The sequence below is a fragment of the Astatotilapia calliptera genome, chromosome 16 (genome assembly GCF_964374335.1).
Source record: "Astatotilapia calliptera chromosome 16, fAstCal68.1, whole genome shotgun sequence".
Taxonomy (NCBI): domain Eukaryota; kingdom Metazoa; phylum Chordata; class Actinopteri; order Cichliformes; family Cichlidae; genus Astatotilapia; species Astatotilapia calliptera.
Window position 1 is genome coordinate 32,026,688 of NC_137437.1, and position 22,449 is coordinate 32,049,136.

General features: G+C 39.2%; 1 protein-coding gene across 4 annotated transcripts in view; it reads right to left on the minus strand.

Annotated features, from left to right (window-relative positions):
* slc4a3 (solute carrier family 4 member 3) overlaps window positions 1-22,449 on the minus strand; it is a 65,686-nt gene that overhangs the window by 35,212 nt on the left and 8,025 nt on the right. For 2 of the 4 annotated variants that reach the window (XM_080290527.1, XM_080290526.1), the window contains exons 2-6: window positions 17,413-17,812; window positions 9,170-9,344; window positions 5,783-6,033; window positions 5,408-5,598; window positions 2,048-2,274 (exon numbers count right to left, since the gene is read on the minus strand). In XM_080290527.1, the coding sequence (XP_080146653.1) occupies window positions 2,048-2,274; window positions 5,408-5,598; window positions 5,783-6,033; window positions 9,170-9,344; window positions 17,413-17,466 (898 nt within the window). In that variant the 5' untranslated portion in view covers window positions 17,467-17,812. Of the gene's footprint in view, window positions 1-2,047; window positions 2,275-3,845; window positions 3,995-5,407; window positions 5,599-5,782; window positions 6,034-9,169; window positions 9,345-17,412; window positions 17,813-22,449 lie in introns of those variants that run through there. The other 2 variants (XM_026144037.2, XM_026144038.2) reach the window with 2 other exon arrangements.

Consider the following 22,449-nt stretch of genomic DNA (forward strand, 5'->3'; position numbering starts at 1 on the left):
ACAGGAACAGCCTACATTTGCAAAAATTATGAGTCGATATTATATTCCTCCTTCCTCCATCCTCCACCCAAGGCTTATTTTTAACAGTGCATACGTGGGGCTGTGTGGGCTGGTTTCATGAGACCGGATGTGTGGGATGTTCATGATGGAGCCAAAACAGCAAAACCCGTCAATGTTGGGCCTCAGTGAAGAAATGGAGTCAATAAATGTTGCAGGCTCTCTAGATTAAAAGAAGCACTGCTGAAACAAAATACAGTTTTGTAGTAGACTTTTTCCTATTATTTTTTTTTGCATCAAAACCATTAGTTAGGTCCGATTATACTACAAATCTGGGACTAAAGTATTTTAAATCTGTGCAATGCTGTGCTTTTAAATGTAAGAATTTGAAATTTAAAGATATTTAAATAAAAGGAACTGTTGAATCTGATTTTAATACATTAATATTCTTGTTATTTCAATCAATATTCAAAATTGATTTCAATCAATTTTGAATATATATATATATATATATATATATATATATATATATAAAGATAAAGATAAAAACGTGAATGTTTCAATTGTGTAAGCATAGTGGAAGTACTTTTCAGAGCCAGCAGAGGGCAGCAAACCCACAACACACATTATTATTATGTCATCAAAAATGTCCTGTTATTTCTGGATATAATTAGTCACTTAATGAGAGGGAAACAGGGTTCTATTTAATCATTTAATCTGTAGTCAAAGCAGCAGGCTTTATTATGTCTTCAACAGCACTCAAGATAGCATCAAGGGAAACATATCCAGCTCTATGTTAAGAATAATACATACTGACATTGACTTTCCTTTATTGCGAGGTGCACACAGCCAAGAATCTGAAGTCACATCCACGTACGATCAGATCACTGATGCGAGTCAAGGTCTTCATTTTTAACTCACTGCATTTACTTGGCATTTACATCAATAATACACTAACACACATAGTCCCTGGCTGATATATAACAATACAGGCAGCTCACAAAGACTCCCCTCCCTCCTCCACCACCACACACATCACTGTTGTGGCGTGGGTGATAAGCAAAAATGAGTCATCTCAGAAGGTGCTTTCAGAGATGGAGACAACCATCTACCGTTGTCCTGCTCCAAAGCTTTTCCTCAACACCAGTGAGGAATTTAAAAGGCTATTTTTTTGTATTGTCCCCAATAATCACATAAAAAACCCTATTTGACTTGCATTTAATAATAAAAACAATACCATAGCTACCTGAAAACAGACAGTTATTCCAGTATTTCAAACACACACAGGTTTCAACAGGTCTTTGCATCAATTTGCTCTAAATCTCCTCTTACCTCCTCACTCGTTTTCTCATTGTTATGGCCATTGCCAACCCCGCCCTCATGCTCCTGCTCCAGCAGCCTGCAGGCTGACTTACCTCAGCACCAGCACTCTTCCCTTACCCCTCTACGCTGTTACCAATTTCCTCTCCACCGGGTTTTATCTTCCTGCCCTAAGCCTCCCTCCAGTCCTTCTCTCTATTACTGCATTGTATGTCTCCACTCTATTAAAAGGAGTTTCTACACCTTCGTCAACATGATGTGGGAGAAATGGTAATAAAATAGAGTGACACAGAGCCTCGCCGACTGTGATGCTGTCCAGTGAAAAGTACTAAACACACCAATCGATTTATTCACAGCATTATTAGATCAAGCTCAATTCTATATTTTTTTCTAAATATGTACATGTAAATGTGTGAGTAATGGCTGTTTAAATACTTCCCCGCGGTTATAAATCAAGCACATTGCGGCAACTGTTGCTGTGATTTGGCTCTATATAAATAAAACTGAATTGAATTGAATTATAATCATGTTGCTCTCAATAAAATATCTCCCTCTGCTGGTACTGCATCTCACTGCAACTTACTGCAACTTCTGCATTCATGTGCTTTTCACACTTTGGAGAGGCAAAGTGTGAAATGGACACAGTGGAACACGTGTCTATTACATGTTTTTCTGTGATACTGGGTTGAACATAAACTTCCCTAAAAATACAGTGTAGTATTTTTCTTACTTTTCATGTCATCCAGATCAGCGCTGACCAACATTTGGGCTTCAGCCTCATCAGTGGGCACCTGCTGATAGACGGCAGTCTCCAGGGCAGTCATGCTGCCGATGCAGATCCGCTCCCGCAGGTCGTAGTTGTTTCGCTGGGTGCCCGGCAGACGGTGGTGGACAGGCTTCTTGCGGAACCAGCCATGAGGTGTGATTGAACTTGAGGGATCTGATCCTGAGGGAACACTGACAAAGAGCACTATAAGTTAATTTTAATTTAATAATTAAATAATTAATTCTTTGACATTATGAAAGAACTTTATTTTATTGTTTTCAAAACCAAAATATGAACCACAATGTAGTCCACAAATCAACCATAAATCATCACATTATAAAGTATTAATATACTTTATGTTAAAATCGTTTTTGATAAATACTCTCTTGGCTCATGCACTGCGGTTACTTTACCAACAGAGGGCTTCACAACACAACAACAGGCCTGGATCTCCTCTCCAAGCCTCTGAGTCATCCTCAGCTGAGCTTACTCAAACACAGCAATGAAACGCTGCATGGCTCAGGCATGATGCTTGTTTCTGTGCTTTTATCCAGTGAGCCATTAGCAGAGACAAGGACTTGAATCACCATGGCGCCCCTGACCTCCCAACAGCAAACTCCATGCATAATTCAAAGCATCACCAAATAATTCATATTCTGATGGTTATATTGTATGTGTTAGCAAGCCAGATATGAATGATTCAGCTGGAACCATTAATGGATCATAACTGCCCTAAAAACTGCACGTATGGGTTATAAATGTCATTGGCTTCCAATGACAAGTATCACACATCTAAAAATACAGCTTACTTAGCCTATGCTCTCGTATGCACGAGCCTGTTTTATAGGTTTTGCTGCACGAAAAAGTATTCACACAGTTAAAGGTTTCAAATTCAGAAAACAACAGAAAGCACTGAATATAAACCAAAATGTATTTAATAAATTTGAAACTGATAAAATACTAAATTATGACTGTTGTTAGGAAAATGTAACCAGCAACATGCTCCTGTGATAGGCTTTATCACTGCCAAATTCTGCCTTGTGAAACAGACAGCAGTCAGGGATAAACTGATAACAAAAGGCTGTTAAAGCTGCATAATTAAGTGGATGAAAGTTTAACAAAAGACTTGGTGTAGTGTGAAAGAATTTGCTCACAATGATAATCCTACAGCTAATCTCATCCCTGTATTTCCCCACAGTGTTATAGCATCTTTTAGCAATGTATTTCAGTTTTATGGCCCACAGCTTTAATAGCCTCCCACTGCTTTAATCAGCTGTGTTTTCAGCTTCAGTGGGCAGCTGTTTCCAGCAATATAATCTTTAATGAACACACTGTTACCTGTCCAACATATCAGCCACAAACAGACAACTTTAGCAGCTAGCTTAACTTTAGCAGCTAGCTGCTAATGGTCAGATACCTGAAAAACTACACAATGGGTTGGTGGAGACTAAAATAGAGATGCACAGCTAAAGGTAGAGCAGTTTATGAGGTGATTGTAACTGTTTGTGTATGAAAGTATGCGTGTCCTCCATACTCTCCCCGCACTCGTTATATTATCCATTTTTGATCTGCACACAGCTGTTGCCAGAACGTTGCACTCGCTTACGTCATTGTCATGAGACACTCTCACAAAACACAAAAACAAAACAAAAAACAACAACACAGTTTTAGTAACGCAGCGTGCTTGCGGGAAAGTAACAGTAATCTAATTACCTTTTTGCAATAGTAATCCCTTACTTTACTCGTTACTCACTTTACTTACTTGTAAGTCGTTACTGCCCATCTCTGCCCACAGCCACCTTGAACCCATCTGTCCCTCCAACTGAACACCTCTCCACTGTTCTCATACATCTCCTGCATTAGCCTCCCATACTTCTCCACTACTCCTGACTTCCTCACTAGTAACAAAGATCCTCTCTTTGTACAATGATATGCATTACAACCAGTTTAGTGTCAAGCAGGGCTAATGTGGGGAACATAATTATTAGCTCTGATCCTATGCATGCAGGTCAGAGCTCATCACAGTGAGGGACAACATGAACAGTCGAAACTTTAAGGGCTGATTGATAACAAAAATCAATAGTACTGGGTGTGTGTTACTCCATATTTGTTCTTTTGCACAATTAACCTCAGTTAGCATTCTGCTAGCAGTTTACCTATGCTGCATTTCTGATACAGCTAAATTCTCAGTAAATCTGTTGTCAAGAAATATTGTTCTGTTCCTGCTGTGAGACAATAGAACACCCATGAAACACTTATATATGTGCACTGTATTAACAACGGTGGAGCTTAATTAAGCTGTTCTGCACCTCTAAAATCCAGATTTTTGTAATTGTGATGCTGTCTGACAAACTCTGCAGTCACAAATGTTAAAAACAACAGCTGTGCCAAGAACTCGGCTATATTTACTGGGGCGATTGTGGCTCAAGAGTTGGCAGTTCGTCTTGTAATTGGAAGGTTGCCGGTTCGAGTCCTGGCTCTGACAGTCTCGGTCGTTGTTTCCTTGGGCAAGACACTTCACCCGTTGCTTACTGGTGGTGGTCAGAGGGCCCGATGGTGCCAGTGTCCGGGCAGCCTCGCCTCTGTCAGTGGGCAGCTGTGGCTACAATGTAGCTTGCCATCACCAGTGTGTGAATGGGTGGATGACTGAATGTAGTGTAAATTGCTTTGGGGTCCATAGGGACCAAGTAAAGCGCTATACAAATACAGGCCATTTACCATTTACAAGCCAAACTATCATTCGGAGAGAAAGTCAGAAGCCACTGAGTGACTTATTCAGGTCTGCACTGGCAGACCGTATACTGAAACACATGTGCTGCTCTTATTGGCTGCTTCTCTCTATCACTCATAAACTTCTTCCTCAAAGGGGCAGGTGCAGCAGCCACACTAGTTTGATTTAAAGTTACCAACACTGAAACTGATTATCAAACAGTCAGAGTGCAAGTGTGCAGCATTTACGACTGGAATTTAAAATACACATTCTGGATGTAATATGAATACACATATTACTATTACATCTACGACTTTAAGACGTAATATTAATATGTGTATTAAAGTGGTAGAATATGGGACCTAGAAAAGGTTTCAATTTGAGTTAATTTAGCTAAAAGACTGACAAGAGGTCAGTACTGGTCAGTGAGTAGGCTGTAGCATATCGGCTTTTTTCACAATGTCCTGTAGCAACAGACACGCTAATTATGCGAAACATATGAAACAAATTATATGAATATTTGCCATCTTTGTGTTGGGGAGTGTTGCAGATTTTATACATTTTACAAATGTTTACTAGGACATTGGAGAGGACTCAGATGTCAGAAGTCACACCTGTTGCATGCTGCTTCTCCTCCATCCATGTCATCGTTCTGTCCAGTAACAGTTATTCCCCCATTATGAGCCGCCCCCTTTGTCAGAGTCTGCGCAGTTGTTTTCCTCGACAAAGGTTGTTCTTCGTTTTCCGTGTGGACGATAGTGTGGTGAAGGGGTTCCCCCAAGTCCTCTTGGCTCCCCAAACTAAACTGAGAGAAAGAGGAGGATCAGTGAGGGGGAGGCATATATAAAGCTGGCTATACATAGTAAAACCATAATCAAAACCACAGATGATTCTCTTTTGTTTAAGTATTAATGCCACAAGCATCTTATCAGCAGCTCAGGTACATGAGTGGATTTTGCAAAAGTTACACTGTATAAGTCACATTTTACCTGTGGCTGGACCTCAGGGAGCTCTGCGGGAGTGGCAGCCACCCCTTGCCCTTCGGTCTCCGACTCTGCCTCTTCCTCATCTACCTCGTGTATGGTAGGCGTAACGTCAGAAGGCGGCAGCGAAGTCTTTTTTTTCCTGCGCTTCTTTTTGCGCCTCTTCTCCATGCTGTGTACCCTCTTCCGTAAACGCTGGGGCACGGGCAGGTGAGTGGACAAGGGGTGGTGCATATGGTGAAATGTGTGTCTGTGATCTGTGTCAAAGAGAGGCCATGATATCAGATGGTTTATTCACATCAGCTGGCTGAGCAGCTCATTCCATATCACGTGAAATGCTTTTTCTTTGGTGATGTATACAGACTTCCCAGCTGCACATCCATGACATCAATCGCTCACTCCAACAGCTCAAAGGGGGTTTATTGGATTGCAGTCCGATGAATGTGGAGGCCATTTGAGTACAGCGAACTCACCGTCATGATCAAGAAACCAGACAGAAATAATCTGAGCTTTGTGATACATTATTCTTCACAAAGCAGCCATTAGAAGATGGGTACACTGTGGTCATAACTGGATGGGAATAATCAACAACAATAGTCTGGAAGGTTGTGGTGTTCAAACAATTGCCAGTTGATAATAAGGTTTTCAAGGTATTCCTAGAGAACATCCCCCACAGCATTACACCACCACAAGCAGCCTGAACTTCTAGGATGGATCCATGATCAAATTCACTCACACTACAATCCAAGTGTTGTAGCAGAAATCAAGATTCATCAGGCAACATTTTTCCAGTCATCTGTTGCCCAATTTTAGCAAACCAATGTGAATCATAGCCTCAGTTTCCTTTTCTTGGCTAACAGGAGCGGCACCCAGTGCGGTCTTCTGCTGCTTTAGCCCATCTTCTTCAAGGAGCAAAATGTTGTGCATTTACAGATGATATTCTGCATACTGTGGTTCTCTGAGTTCATTTTTCCTTCCTATAAGCAGCAGTCTGGCCATTCTCCTCTGACAATTCCCAGTGTAAATTTATTCTGCACATGTTAAAGTCATGGGTCCTCCACAGAATGACAGCGGTACCATGAGGGGATGTTTTTATTCTTAGCTACCTCACACATTTCAGCCTGTCTGAAAAACTCCTATACTTATTATCGACTTCTCCCCAAACAATTTCTAACTGGGATTCAGCTCAGCAGAATGCAGAACAGTTTGAAGAATATTGGGATGAGACTTCTTATAGTTTGTATTTGGCTAAAAGGGTATATACATTATATGAATATTTTTTTACCTTTTCTAGCCATTTACAGTGATAGACATCACAGAAAGTCATAAAAATAAAATGCAGACGTTATTCTTTTTCTGAAATACTATAGTCGCCAAACGTGTTGAAAAACTTTTACTAAAATCACTAATTAGCATTATATTTGCATTTTTCCTCGTTTCAGGATGTGTGAGCCCTTTATATTTGTTGTTTCTCTCCTACTCTCTGTGCCCACACAGGCTGCAGCCTATATTGTCATACCACCAACAGACATATTGTTCTGTTTCTTTTCAGGCAATGAACAGTTGCCGACTGAAACTGCACTTTTAATCAAAAATCGCTTCCAAGTAATTTCCAAGCGGCAGCAGTGTGCTGATGTGAGCTGTGAGCTTCTGTTGTTAAAGAAGTTGGAAACTTTGAGGAGAACCTCAGAACCAGCTGGGTACTTAAAAAAGCTGATATACCAGCCGGCCTTAGGACTACTTATAGTTTGCTTGGGCCAAGACTTTGAATTCCTTTCAATATCAAACATGCAGTGTAAAAAAAGTGCAACTTTCAGTTGAAAGAATCTTCCTTTAATTCCTAAAACCCTAGAAAGACATAACTAAAACACTCTTTAACAAACACCAAAGGAAAGCAGCTCCATCTTTACCAATATTATCTCTTGTCAGGTGATAGCCATCAGCTAATCTCTTGAAAGCTAATCCAGCCTTTTACTCAACATACCCAATATATGGTGCCCTGCTTTGATCTAATCTCTTACCACAACGGACAGGGTCAGGATCAGCTGGGATACATGTGTATTTACAGTACAGGATATTTCAGCACTGATGATTGTTATGATGCCAGATAGCAACAGTAAAAGATTTTTTTTAAAGCACTGTAGAAAAATCGACATTATGTGCACTGTCACATAATGTGGCATTGTCTTATTTCTTGCATAGTTGTATATATGTATATTTTTTCATTTTCATTTCTATTGTTTGCACCTTTGATCCAGGAGGATGATATTTCGTCCCACTGTATACTTGAGTGCATATTGTTGGGTTGACAATAAACATCAACTTGTCTTGAGATTGTTTCATGTCAGTGTATCTTAAATTGTAGTCTTCAGTGTACTGAGTGTATAGGTACCAGCAGCAATGGCTGCAGTGACTCCAGCCATGCTCCCAAAAGTATAGGACAAATGTGTCTATTATATGGACACATGCTGTACGTCCAGAGGGGGACACATTAAATAGGCACTTTTAAATTGTGTTTGTAAAATTTCATATTCAGTCATGTATTTTAAGATTTACAATAAGCTTCTATGTCCATTACTTAAAAAATACCACCTTTTGAAATTCTTACGGATACATCCTGTAATTTGTTTGGACAGAGTTGCAGCTTTTCCTCTGTAAAAATTTTGTGATTGTTTCCTTGTCTTGAAAAGCTCTATATAAATACATTTTACTTGCTTGCTTACTTTGTTCACAAAATCTAGTAAATAGTTCAAATAACTGTGCAGTGCTCAATTCTAAGATACGTGGTAGAAATTCATACGCAGTGTACAGAGTGCACTGCAGATAAAGCTGATGGATACCACATGACAGGAGTACTGTCATGGCTGCTGGTGCCAGACGGTCTAGTCTCAGTATTTCAGTAACTGCTGATCTGCTGGGATTTTCCCACACAACCATCTCTGGGGTTTACAGCATCAGCTCTCTGGGTGAAAGGGTCTTGTTGATTCTTGCTGATAGGAAGACAACAGAAACTCAACAAAAGCCACTTGTTATAACCAAAGGATGCAGAAGAGCATCTCTGAATGAACAACACATTGCAGATGGGCTACAGCAGCAGAAGACAACACCAGGTGTCAGTCCTGTGAGCTGAGAACAGTGAACTGAAGCTACAATTTGCAAAGGTCACCGAAAATGAACAACAGAAGATTTGAAAAATGTTGCCTGATCTGATGAGTAGCCCTAAACCAAAATAAAATAAATATAGAAATGCTAATGAAAATGAGTTTTGGTCAGTAATATAAAAACAAATCCAAAATATCAAATTCGACATTTGACTGCAGTCTTGTCCCAGTGGCTTCTTTTGTTTGTGCAAGTGAAGCTATACTGTCATGTGTGCACGGCAGCTTTGCTTACACTCAAAGTCTTTCTCAGTGTAGTGTCGCCCCATCCTGTCTCCACTGGTAGAAGCAGAGTCACTGATGATGTCTGCAAAGCGCTCCACGGACAGAGCTTTCTCCCAGCTCTCTTCCTCCTCTTCTTCCTCCTGGTCCTCCACGCATCCATCCTCATCTTCCTCTTCCACCCTTACCTGGACGACAGTACAAATACTTTCAGTAAAGACAAAAAAGGATGATTAACTGCATGGCAATAACCGTAACTCATATATCCAAAGGCCACTCTTGCCCCCTGTCATTGAACCTCAGCTTTAACAAGAAGTTTTTCCAGTTTGCTATAAAATCTCTACGTGATACATGAAATGTGTTACCCTGATTACTATATTGTATATGCTAGCAGCCACACGAGAGGAACATTCATGCTAAATGAAAGTGTAATGCTAATCTGGGATGAATGCAAAACAAATAATTATTTTTGCTACTATTTTATATGGAAAGTAGGTCTGCTGTTTCTATTTCCAGACATGATTTGCACTCAAGCCAAAGATTTATTTTTGCTGTTAAAAAGCAAAACAAAACATGTGATTGTATTTTAAAATAATTCTGCATCATCAGAATAGGAATACAGCAACTGTATATTCTCTGTTACATGCACAGAGGACATCAAATCAATACAACAAAGTGCTAAGCAGCAAAGAACTAATGCACTAGAGAGCCCCTGGAGACAGTGAAGACTGATGGGAGTGTCCTGCCTCAGCTATTTGGTGCTTGTGATAGGTCAGAATCACTGGCACATGCTGCTTCCTCTGCCTCAGATTGGTGCTGGCACAGTGCGTACTTTGGCTACCGTTCAGTGGTCTCAGATTGCTGTGCCAGGGCTCCATTACTTCCTAATTACCAGCAGGATGAAGGGACATGATGCATTTAATGATCCAAGCTACCTATCTACACAAGGCTGAGGCAGATGTAGCTAGGCAGAATAAAAGAAAGGTTTTTTTTTTTTTTTTTTTTTTAAAGTGAGTGAGCAGTGAACGCCTTGTTTTTACTGCATGTCCAGCTCAATTTTGTTCATGGTTTAATGTGCTCTGTGTTCCAATGAGTCAATTTCCCCATTCACTTCCTCATTTCCTTCACCTGCTCTGGTGAGGGCTATTCGTCAGAGTAAGACCCTGAATTTAATAGTCCCGACATATTGCAACAGGGAACAATATTCTAGGGAGAGTTTACTACAGACAAGAGGCCTAACTCTTTCATGTTAGCTTTGAAGTCAGATGAGGTGGAAGGACACAGGAGGTGGGCCACCCCAGCCCAGGTGGTGGCGGCGTGATACGTACAGGAATAGAATCACACACAATGGCTTACAGTGATTTGAAATATTGTATGCTTTAAGTACTGTATGCCCAAATGGAAATCAGATCTATTACACAAAAAACCCCCAAAAAAATCAGGAAGGTATATTTGCCCTGTTTGCTATGAGTGCCATCACTGTGGGTTACAATCTACTGTCTGTAGATGTAATATTTCATGAAAATTCAAAATCTCTGTGGCTGGTTTGGCCACTTTGAACCAATTAAAATGTAAAGAAGCTTAAATTAAAAAAGTTCAATCAACACAGCTGAGATCCTCTCTAACCTTTACTCTAACCGCCCGACATCTACTACAATATTAATTTTTCATAATTTGTGGTATGGTGAGCCAGAGATGCATTTAAATATTTATCAGCGGCTGACTACTGTTCAGGAGGGCGTATGTGGGGCTGTGTTTGCTTTGTGTGAGGATTAAGTGTACTCGTGTTAGTGATCAGGAAACACTAAGTGAAAGCCATCGGGGTTCTGTACGCGCATTTCAGTTATGAAGTTACAAGGTGAATCAGGAATACTGTGAGGTCAGTTATAAATGATAAGCTACTGTAAAGAAATTTGGATTATGTTACATGTGTCTGTGAAGGTTCTCAGTCATCCAGGTCATCGTAGTCTAAGGAGCTGCGAAAAAAAAAAGTGTCTGAACTTCTTTAAGTTGCTTGAAGACGTTTCACCTCTCATCTTCAGTTCTAAGAACAATTAGTGGAGAGTCCCAGATTTTAAGCCCTATGGGAGTGTCCCCAAGAGGGTCGTGGACCCCCTATTGATCCTCTACCTAATCACACGAGCCAAGGTGTGAAAACAGGTGTGGGTCACAATCAGCCAAGGTTTCGGGTGAACCCATTGTGAAGCCTAGATTCATTGAGGTCATATGGCCCAGGATGTGAGTGGGCATTAAGGTGTCTGCGAAGGGATCTCAAAACTGAATTATAGATGGCACACAGTTGGTGTCGTAAGCCACCGCCTCTGTTCAAAGATGGTCGCTCACAGTGGACATAGAAGCTTCTTTCACTCCTAAGAACTATCTTAACTGTCCCCTTTTAACAGCTGTACCCTTGTTGAATGACCAAACTCTTCATCCAAAGTACACAAGTACTTCTATGTTTGAGGTAATATAGTGCAATAGTTCATTCAAGTAAATTATTTAAGTTTTTAAATGCAAACAGAGATCGCAGCATGCACTGTTTGACTGTCACAACTATACGAGGAAAAACAGCATGCATGATGGGAACTTTCTGTGTCTTTAATGCACGTTAAATTAGATCTTCCTTGTTTCTTCTCACAGTAATGAAAACTAAGTTAACCATGATGAACCTTCATATTAAATTAGCGTCCTACCATTGTACATGTATTATCTAATGAAGTCATAGAGAGCAGCAGGTTCACAGGTTGTATTTGTAACATTTTTTTAAAATAAAATAAAAAAGGACGTCACATTAGTTGCATCAAAATATGTGTTTTACGTGTAAGAAAATACAGCTGAGTTGAATAAATTAGCAAATGTGAGACGAATGAGTACACATCAGCTACTGAAGCAACCATCAAAGAAACAGACTTTGAATAAACTTTGGTTTTGGCTTATAAAAGCTGTGAAAACACCATTGGACACTAAATTTAAAATATAAAATGAACCTTTTACTAATTAAAACACAGGTGGATAAAAATATTTAGCTCTTTAAAATTCTTCTCTTTGTGTTTCCTCGCAGAGTGCTCCTCTTTCTGTTGCTTCCTCCTCCTTTTATTTGGCGTGCCGTGTTTAAAGCGGCTTCCCTGTCGCTTTAAGCCGGGCCTCTTTGATTTAAGGAGCTGGCACGCTTCCCAGAAAAACAAATCACAACTAACATAAATATCAGCATCAGTGTTTTGCTTTTCTTCTCACTGCACAGCTGATGTTTATGAGCAATTATTTCAAACTGAACAGTTTGCATAAATATGATGTTTTGAAATAAAATGAGGGATGGTGAGCTCTCCTCAAATATGGTTCAATTATTGCATGCACCCATAAGCCTTATGAGCCTAATTACTTCTGTTAACTTCTATAGAGTCCCTGTAGAAAACAGCAGCCTTTGTCTTCAGTAAATTAGCCCATTTATAACTGCAACATGCTATCAAATAGAAATATTCAACATATGTTGCGTTATCTTATACATATGCCCGCGCTGCAGTATAGAATTGAAACTTTTGAACAATACGGTGCCACACAGTATCAGTTTTAGGTTGAAGGTGTACTTGGAACCTTTTTGGTGAAACCTTCAATTAAAGTTTACTACAGAGAGGACAAACTGACAGCACTGCAACCAAGCCAGTGATCCTTTTATGTAGTAAGCACTTAAAATAAGAACTTCAAATAACTGAAGACCAAGCAAATAAAGAGATACCACTGATTTGTCAATTTAACATTTAAATGCAATGCAACTGATTACCAAAGCTGGATACTTGTTTTCCTGGGGCTGTCAAAGAGTACAATGTAAATCTAAGGACAAAAAGAAAATGTCTGCAACAAGTCATCATGGTTTGGTTTTTTTATGTAGAAGTTTCAAAAATGTGGCAAATTAAAATGATAGAATTTAACCAGGTTCTTCCATGCTGCACCACATATGAAACATCACTGTTAGCGTTGAGAAAAAACACTTAGATACATAAGCAAAAGGTGCAATGCAAATATAAGAAATACAATAAATTACAGGAGTGCAGCATCCCACATTACCACCATATGATGATCAGTGCTGTTAGCAGCAATGTGCATTGCCCCATCAACATGCAGTCCAGAGGTGATCAGGTCTTTGCAACCGTAGCACCTAGACTCTGGAATAACCTCCCTGCTCATATTCGTTGGCTATTATCTGGCTTGTTGTGTTGTCACCTTTATTGTTTCTTGCCCTGTTCCTTCTTAACTGTTTCGCTCTCATTGTCTCATGCTCTGTCTGACTGTGAAGCACTTTGGTCAACTCAGTTGTTATTAATATGTGCTATAGAAATACACTTTGATTGATTTGATTGATGTGCCTTAAATTGCAAGAAACAAAAATACGTGACTAAACCAGGACCTATGCTGTGTTGTTTCAGCCAGTTCACACCTCCAGTGAACATGTCAAAGTGTCCCCCAGTAACCCTAAACCACACCTGCCTCCATTAGAGAGTGAGTGTGTATGTGGTGTTTAGAAGTGTTTAAAGGTATAGAATAAAATACTGTATAAATGTATGTGTGAATGGGTGAATGTGGCTTACAGTAAAAAGCGCCTTGAGTGCTCACTAAGCGTAGAAAAGCTTGGTATAAATAACAGTCCATTTACCATTCACGTTAGAGAGCAACACCAGTGGTCTCTGTGGCAACGGGGACCATTGGGCTTTGCTTTCATATGATTCATACACACATGCCCTCACACTAAACCACAAAAACAAAGTCTCGACTAGCAGAATCAATCAGACTGTAGGAGACTAAAACCTGTGCAGAGAAGCCGCTCCGTCTCACTGCAGAGGCTCCGTCTGTGTATATGAACACAGAGCTGACAAGTGATTGAAGGTAGAAAAGAGTCTACTTTTTGCAGCCAATCGTTGAGCCTGTTATTTCCACCAAACTACAATATGTTACATGCACTTTGGAGGACACAGTTCCCGCTGTGCATAATGACACATCACCTACTTAGATGATAGAACTGTTTTTCCCTGAGATCACCGGCTATTCTGTTTCGCTTGAAGCAAAGCTACAAAGCATTGTGCAAAGCTGGACATGGAGCATTTTCCACAGACCCCAGGGTGACTCATCACTGCTTGGAGAAATTGGAAGTAACAATTTAGTCTTCAAGACATTTCAGTGCTCTTTTCACTCAAGATAATCATCTTGCTATTGTGTAAGGAAATGCTATTGCTCAAAATATGAGCAAGGATGTACACCGAGCCACACCAGAGTCTAAACAGCAGGATTTTATGACAAAAGTCAACTCATTAATTGAATCTCTGCAATTTGCTCAACTTCAATGAACTCTGATATGCAAATATGGTCTGCTCATTATCCATTTATGACCTTGGATTGAACAGTTTTAAGAATTTAAACAGAGAAGGCAACTGAGCTTATTATCAGTTTTGCACAATCCACCTAATTTCCTCTGCCAAACTATAAACTACTCCACCAAAAGTAATTGTAGACCACTAAAAGAGCAGATGGTGCAAATATGTCTCCTGAGTACAATGGGTCTTGTGCTGGCATGTTTCTGGCTGGCTAGAACGAACAATAGCAGTTAGTTTATCAATGGACTGTCAGGTAGTCCTGTAACATTGGTGCATGCGGCCGAGCTTATGTTAATTTAAAATGTTATTTCTTGCTGCCATATGGCAAAAATATAAACAATGCCTTTGGAAATATTGGAAACAAGCCCTTTGTTTTCGATACACATGGTGCGTCAAAGGGCAGCGTTAGCCTGAGGATGACAGAACAGTAATGTCCAAATGCTTCCGACTGAATTAACAGATCCAAGTAGAAAATATTCAAAACAACAACAAATATTATGTTTTATTGCCTATTGTACACCATTATGGATATGGAAATATCTGCAGGCATTGCTCTCTGGTCGAAACAAGTGTTCTGGCAGCTAACTGGTGTGAAAGTGTGAACTGAGTGCTGGAGATGTTGCAGCTAAGAACTGACTTAACTCCAACTCAAACAAATCATTTCATGGCTATCTGTCAAACAATCATGTAGACTTGTTTTCTCACTTAGCTTTCTGATCTCAAGCCGCACTCGCTAACAGCACTGAAGTTTCTGGAGACGTCCTGTAGCTTTAAAGGAACACGACTCTATTGTACAAGCTGCTATAATAACATCTGCTACACAACACTTTTCTTATTCAGATTACTTACTCTATTACTTATCCAGAGTAATAGAGTAACTAGCTGGTTAGACACCATGTTTCTTTAAGGACTGACCTCAATTCTATCTGAATTTAGAAGCAGGCCTTTATGTATTTAAGACATTCATGTGGATAGATGAAGCTGGTTATCAGATGCATTGCAATGAAAATGTACAATATGTCTCATAATTAGAGCAGGGCGATATGACCAAAAATATTTATCAAGATATACATTTAAAAATTTGCGATAACGATATAACTGACGATATAATTGACACTAGACAAAATACTTTACAACTCCACAACTTTATTAGTGCAAAAAAACCCCATCAATGTATTTTCACTTAAACAAGCAGCTGTTTTTTATCTCCATTAAAGTTATATAAAAATTTAACAGTGCAAATGCAAATTCCTTGCTGACAGTTTAACCAAAAGGCATTTGCAGTGGGAATTGGCTGACATATCCTCAGCATAACCATGTATAATATCCACAAAACTTAAAAAGAGGTTATACACACACAATACGGTAAAATTATGTTGAAGCACAGTACGTATCACTCCGCGAGGCTCCTGACTACGGTAGCCGTAATGCTCCGACAACCCATTAAGCAGTGCAGGTTCATAGCTTAGCAAAGTCGTACTAAAACATTTGACAGATTTTCGAGCGCCGTGTACCACAGAAAATCGTTTTGAGGTCAGTAAGCACAACCAGAATTCATACATAAGGCACACGGGATTATAAGGGGCACTGTCGACTTTCAGAAAAATCAAAGGATTGAATTTAAGCGTGCCGTATTTTCCAAAAAACACGGAAAAAACGACGGCCCTCTAGCATGCTCTACCAAAAATAGTGCTTTGTTGTGTATCTGACGGACGAAGTCTAAACCAGTTCCACACCAATGAAGTTGCAGCATTTTTACAAACCAATTCTGCTTCATCCGTTTCATTCAACGATCCGCTTTTGCCCTTCTCATTCTCCGTCGCCGCCATGCTTTTTCCGCCATGTGCGTAAACAGAAGGCTGGTGGTTGGATCCTGGGCAGTTCCAGTCTCCATTTGGCAAGATATTAACCCCAAGTTGCTCTCCAATGCATGCGTCAGAATAGGGCTGGGCTTTGCTAAGCTGCGAAGCCGCTCCGCTTGATGGATTGTCGGAGCATTAAGGGTATTGTAGTCAGGAGCCTCGCGGAGTGATACGTACTGTGCTTCAACATAATATTACCGTATTGTGTGTGTATAACCTCTTTTTAAGTTTTGTGGATATTATACATGGTTATGCTGAGGATATGTCAGCCAATTCCCACTGCAAATGCCTTTTGGTTAAACTGTCAGCAAGGAATTTGCATTTGCACTGTTAAATTTTTATATAACTTTAATGCACATAAAAAACAGCTGCTTGTTTAAGTGAAAATACATTGATGATTTGTTTGTTTTTTTGCACTAATAAAGTTGTGGAGTTGTAAAGTATTTGGTCTAGTGTCAATTATATCGTCAGTTATATTGTTATCGCAAATTTTTAAATGTATATTGTGATAAATATTTCTGGTCATATCGCCCTGCTCTGCGTCAGAATATGAACGTTAGATAGAAAGCACTAAAGCGTATGAATGGGTTAATGCGGTTGTATAAAGTGCTTCGGAGCTCCAGGACAATAGAAAAGTGCTTTATAGAAATCAGTCCATTTAATAGACACGTTGATGGTTTGTAGAACGTATGTATTGAAGTTAACACCAAAACTCAAGCACTTCTGATTTAAGGCTTTATTTTTCAGAGCCAAAGTATCCAAGGTCATACGCAGTGAGGATGTAAGACTGTTAACAAGATAACCGACCTCTGTGGGAGTAGAGTTCAGGTAGCTGCTCTGCACTGTGTTGGCACATGGCATTGAAAAAGATGAAAGAAAATTAACTGCATCCTTGAAGTTTCAAATAGACATCTACTGTAATGACATTCATTAACCCCTCCTGTGCAATCCATTATTATATTATTATGCTAACTATCGTTATTCTTATTTTTATAATAACAGGTTCAGTTTAAGAAAACAATACTTCTTACCTGCTGTAGGTTTATTAACACATCTATGTCAGGGGCATGACCTCCTGTAGCCATGGGGCAAGCAGCCAGAGGGTAGAGCAGACCTCTAAAACGTGCAGGGTCCCGCAGGGAAGTGGACTAGTGTGGCTGGAATGAGGGGAGACTGGCTATGGAATTGCTGTGAGGAAGATGATGCGGTGGACGTGACTGGACCAACAAGAGTGGTCCAAGAAGTGGGTGACAAAGGTCAAAGTGTTTAGGTGTTGGGGTCAGGTAGGGTTTGTATCTTTGGGAGAGGGGAATAAGCAGGAGAGAGAAAGAGGGAAAGAAGGGCTGCACGGCAGGAACCTGGAGGAGGACGGGATCAGCCCTTCTCTTTCACTGCTGGGGATCCAGGAAGCCTTTGGGGTGGCATAACCTGCTGGAGAATGAACAGGGTAGGAGGTTAGCAGTCAGATATGATGGATAGTTTGTAACCAAGTGACCAAGTGACCAACCTTACATGTGACCAAGCACATGTAAGGTTATATAGTACATAATCACCATATGCTGATGGATACACATCCAAAGAAACACAGTCATATATAACCACAAATTACACACAGTAAACTAAAAGTCCACAGACAAATCTGAAAACAAAATGTGAATCAGAGAATCTAATTTTAATTTTTTCCTTTTTAAAAAATGTTGAGGTTTTTTTTAAGCTAGGTAGCTTAGCATAATTACAGGAAGTGGTCCAAATTAAACAATGTTCTGTAAAATCATAACAAAATCCACCTATGAGCAAGTCTAAAGTTTGCTATTACTGATTATAAAGTGTTTTGAGTGCTCAGAGTAGAAAAGCTTTATATAACAATGAGTACCACAAAAAGATGTTGGAGGTGTTTGCTTACAGACTGTACTGCCTTGTACAAAGGCAGGGTAGCTGCTTTGACCGTTTGCAGCTATGAGCTGGTTGGCTTGTAAATTATTATTTATGCAAAAGTATATTCAGGTGGTAGTAATGTAATTGACATTATAAAACGTGCACGTAGCTTTTGCTGTGGAAAAATGGAGCTACATGAATTTTACTTGAATGTCACTAGATGTCGATAGCTGTGGTTAGAAAAAAATAGTTAAGCCTACGCTGTTCTGGTGAGTTTATGAGCTCACTAAATTATTTTGGATCGTATTGAATAACAAAAACTCTTTTTTTTGTAAATCATGATCACTAGACAATGAGCATGCTGCCTATGAGACAAAAAATTGTTAAACTGAAAAAAAGTCTGAAGGTTTGGTCACTGACTGCTTGGCTTTTTATGTCATAATTAAAAATGTGGCCAATAAAAGTATATATCTGAGTGACGGTAATAACATTTAATACGTAAAATGGTATTACAGTAGAATTATTTGTCTTTGGTGTAGTGTGACCTAGATAAGTTAGTTAAGCTATTTATTACAGTAAGTCAGGTAAAGTAATTATATATTTGAAACAGCTATTTCCCCACTTCTCACCTAGCTGACGTTGGCAGGGAAACAGGGAAATCTAGAGCTCTGTACCAGAAAATACCAGACTGATGCAAAAAACAGCTCACTGTGAGTCTCAGTGGGACTGTTACCATTATGTTAAAATTAAATTTCCAGATAGAAATTAGCATCTTACCAGCTAAGTGACTGTTAAGATATCTTCACAGGTCATTACTGCTGGTGCTCCATGAATTAAATGATTTCAAGTCTTTAGATCAGTTTCATAATTTGAAAACCCCAGTAGCACACATCCACAAAGAGCAGACAGCTGAATCATCCTGAAAATGTCAAAAATAAATGCTAGTGATTGGACTGGTCTCAACATGATGGAAAACAGGTGCTTCTCTTCCATGTAAACATGCCGGTTGTTGGTCTGTAATTATATTATTCTGGGCAGTGCAGGAGGGGACGGGGCAGGGGAAGAGCTGCCATTTAAAATCCACTAACTCCTCCAAAGACTGAGTCTGTGCTGTCTATAATTTTGGTGTGCCTACATTGCTTTGCCAGACCAGACAGAGAAGGAAATACCAGAATACGCTAATCCGAAAATCCTTTTGTCATGCGCAGGCTTTGCTTTGATTAACTCATATTTTTGATTTATTGAGCTAATAATACCCCTTGGTTTTTATAAGGCTTCGCTGCAGTATAAACAAGAAGGACGCAAAACAGAAAACATTAGGCTAAATTAAGCAAATAATAAGTAAGAATGTACTGCCAACATAAAATAGTCATGGGAATTAATGAAACCCAGTTAAATCAACCCCGAGTGACCAGTTGTGTTTGGTGTTGCCGTTTTCCCACAGTCACAATATGAGGCTTCACATCTGTCTCAGTTTTATTCAGCTGACTCACTTGCTCCCTTTGAGACATTTACATTTGGCTCACAGCTCACATTATACACAAGGCACTGCACAAATAGAAGTACTGTAGGCTGCTGAGATCTAGAGCAGTTTGAGGTTATGTCTTTAACAGTGAGGTACTATGCACATGCACTCCATAGTACTGCATTAACAGTTCAGTACACAGCAGATGCATACACCTCCCCTGCATAACCACAGACTAATCCATTGTGAGTAACTCTCAGTGTTTTAAAGCACAGCTTTATGGATATGCAACGGAAATATACATTCAAGCAACGTGAATATGGAGTGGTAACGGGGTGAACATGGAGTAGGTAGTCACACCAAAGCTGACCCATATCTTGCCCTGCCTACCACCACCCAGACCAGTGCCCAGTGATATCAAATGTCTCACCCCCTTGACACAGCCATGTAATCAGAGAGCTCTGAATGGTTCTGCCTTTGAATGTGTGAAAGGATTGATATATTAGTGATTGTGTTACAGACACTGGTGGCGGAAGCAGCTGAGGAACGCCAACATTTAAAAAAAGGAAAACAAAAGGCCTGGTAAACATCCAGTCTGCAATACAAAGAATCAGGGTGACTGGTCAGGGTGTGATACCTACAGAGAAAAGTAAAGATGAGATGACGGTAAAATATTCCGCTGGATTTCTGTTAAACATCAGCAACTGAGCAAGAAAGAAAAAACATATTTATATGACGATGCAATGATTGCATAACGAATGTGAGAAAGAAATCCTTGTCATATCACAAGTACATGGCAGGTTGGCAGATATGCCAAAAAATGTGTTTACAGACAGGCATTTCATTTGCTCAGATTACTATGTAAAGTGGATGCTTAACCTTGCAATTGACTTTATAAATACAGTCATTCTGGGCTCCCTCTGCTTGACAGCCACCTTGTTTAAACTGTTACCTGTTTCAAGAGATCAGCATAAAATATCAACTGCCAAAAGTAATTCGATCACAAGGTCTAGAAGTTAGAAACAAGCTGTAAAAAAGTACCACAAGAATTCTCTAGACTAGGAGGTTTAAGGACTAGTCACAGAGTTAATGGAATTGAATAACCATACCAATTCTGAATGTACACTAATACTGATGTCAATAGTTGGGCCTATTGGTGGTTAACCCTTTAAGACCTACCATAGAAACAAGTCCGCCAGAGTTATCTTTATATTTTTACATGCTGTAGTGCCATTTTTGGGAGCATTTCAAGTTGCTATACATCAATAAAACCGTTATAGCCCAAATTTTAATAATATGTATGCATTAAGTCTATAATAACTACATAAATTGCAAAAAAGTGCAATAACTACAAAAGATGTAAAATCGTATTTGGGTTGGTTTTTTTTTTTTTTTTTACATATATTTCTAGTTAGAGAAATTTAAGAGGTTTGTCCCTCAAAACTATAAATACAAAAAAGTTGCACAAAGTAGTTTCTAACAACAGGAAATTAATTTTGAGTGTCTTCATAGTTTTATTTTTGAAATACACAAAATATTATATAGTGCTGGAAAAACAAAAATAAATATTATAATGCAAATTTGCAAAATAAAATAAACAAAAATAAACTATTTACAGCAGTGCAATTTGAGTTCTAAGCATCCCAGAAACTATTCAAAAAAGCATGAAGTCAGACATGACTTTTAAAATCACCAGTACAGGCTTATAAGGTCCCTAAGGTAAAAAACTACATTTTCCGCGAAAAAGACGTCACTTCCGGTTTCGGCCAGGTAATGGTGGACACGCGATAGTTCGCGCTGACGTCTATCCCAACAAAGGAAGTGTTATGAACAGTTGATCAGATCGGCAAAGCGTGTTTCTGGAATATTATATTTTTGTTGCTGCTGTTTGTATTTTTGTTGCTGCAAGTGCTTTTTATGCTGTTTTTGCAAAGCCATATGTGGAACAACAAGATGATGACATAAGATGTAAGTACAACTACTCCGGTTTCATGTGCAAAACAATTATTGTGCTAGCTTGCATGGTTCTGGTTCTACAGGGATTTAAAAATAGTTACGCAAAACGGAGCGTGCCCTCTCCGACCAGTTTTAAAGGGTTAATACTATACATTGTAATACATATACTATTGTAGATTTACAAGACATCTGATGATGTTATGAAGTTCTGAGTAAACATGGTATTTACTAACATTTGATAGACCAATTAATACATGACTTATTAATAAAGAAATGTAATAACATATTAAATAATAAAGATAATAACTGCAACCCCACTTAATTTAAATTTGCCTATGTGTTTTTTTTATTACCTCTATATAGTAGAAAGTCAAGCCCAGGCCTACTCTCATATTTATAGTCCCTGCACCTGTGCAAGCTGCTTTGCAACCCAGCTCCATTATATCTCCTTCTTCCCATGTTTGTCTTTTTTAATTGATGCCTGCTCTGTACTGAATGTGGACTCTCACCACTTCTCTCCCCACCTTCAGATTTCCGTACATCCATCAAAGTGCTGGGATGACCCCAAAAACAACAAAATTAATGCTCTGATTTATTTCCTTTTAGGCTGTGATTTTGACATTAGTATTTCTTTAAGCAAAATAAATGAATTAAACTAAATAAGTAATAAATATGTAAAACTTTTTTTTTATAAAGAGAAAGCTAAACAGTGTATGTTGACTCACTTCCTGGATTAAATTTTATGTTGTTGAATTTATGACTTTTAGTCATC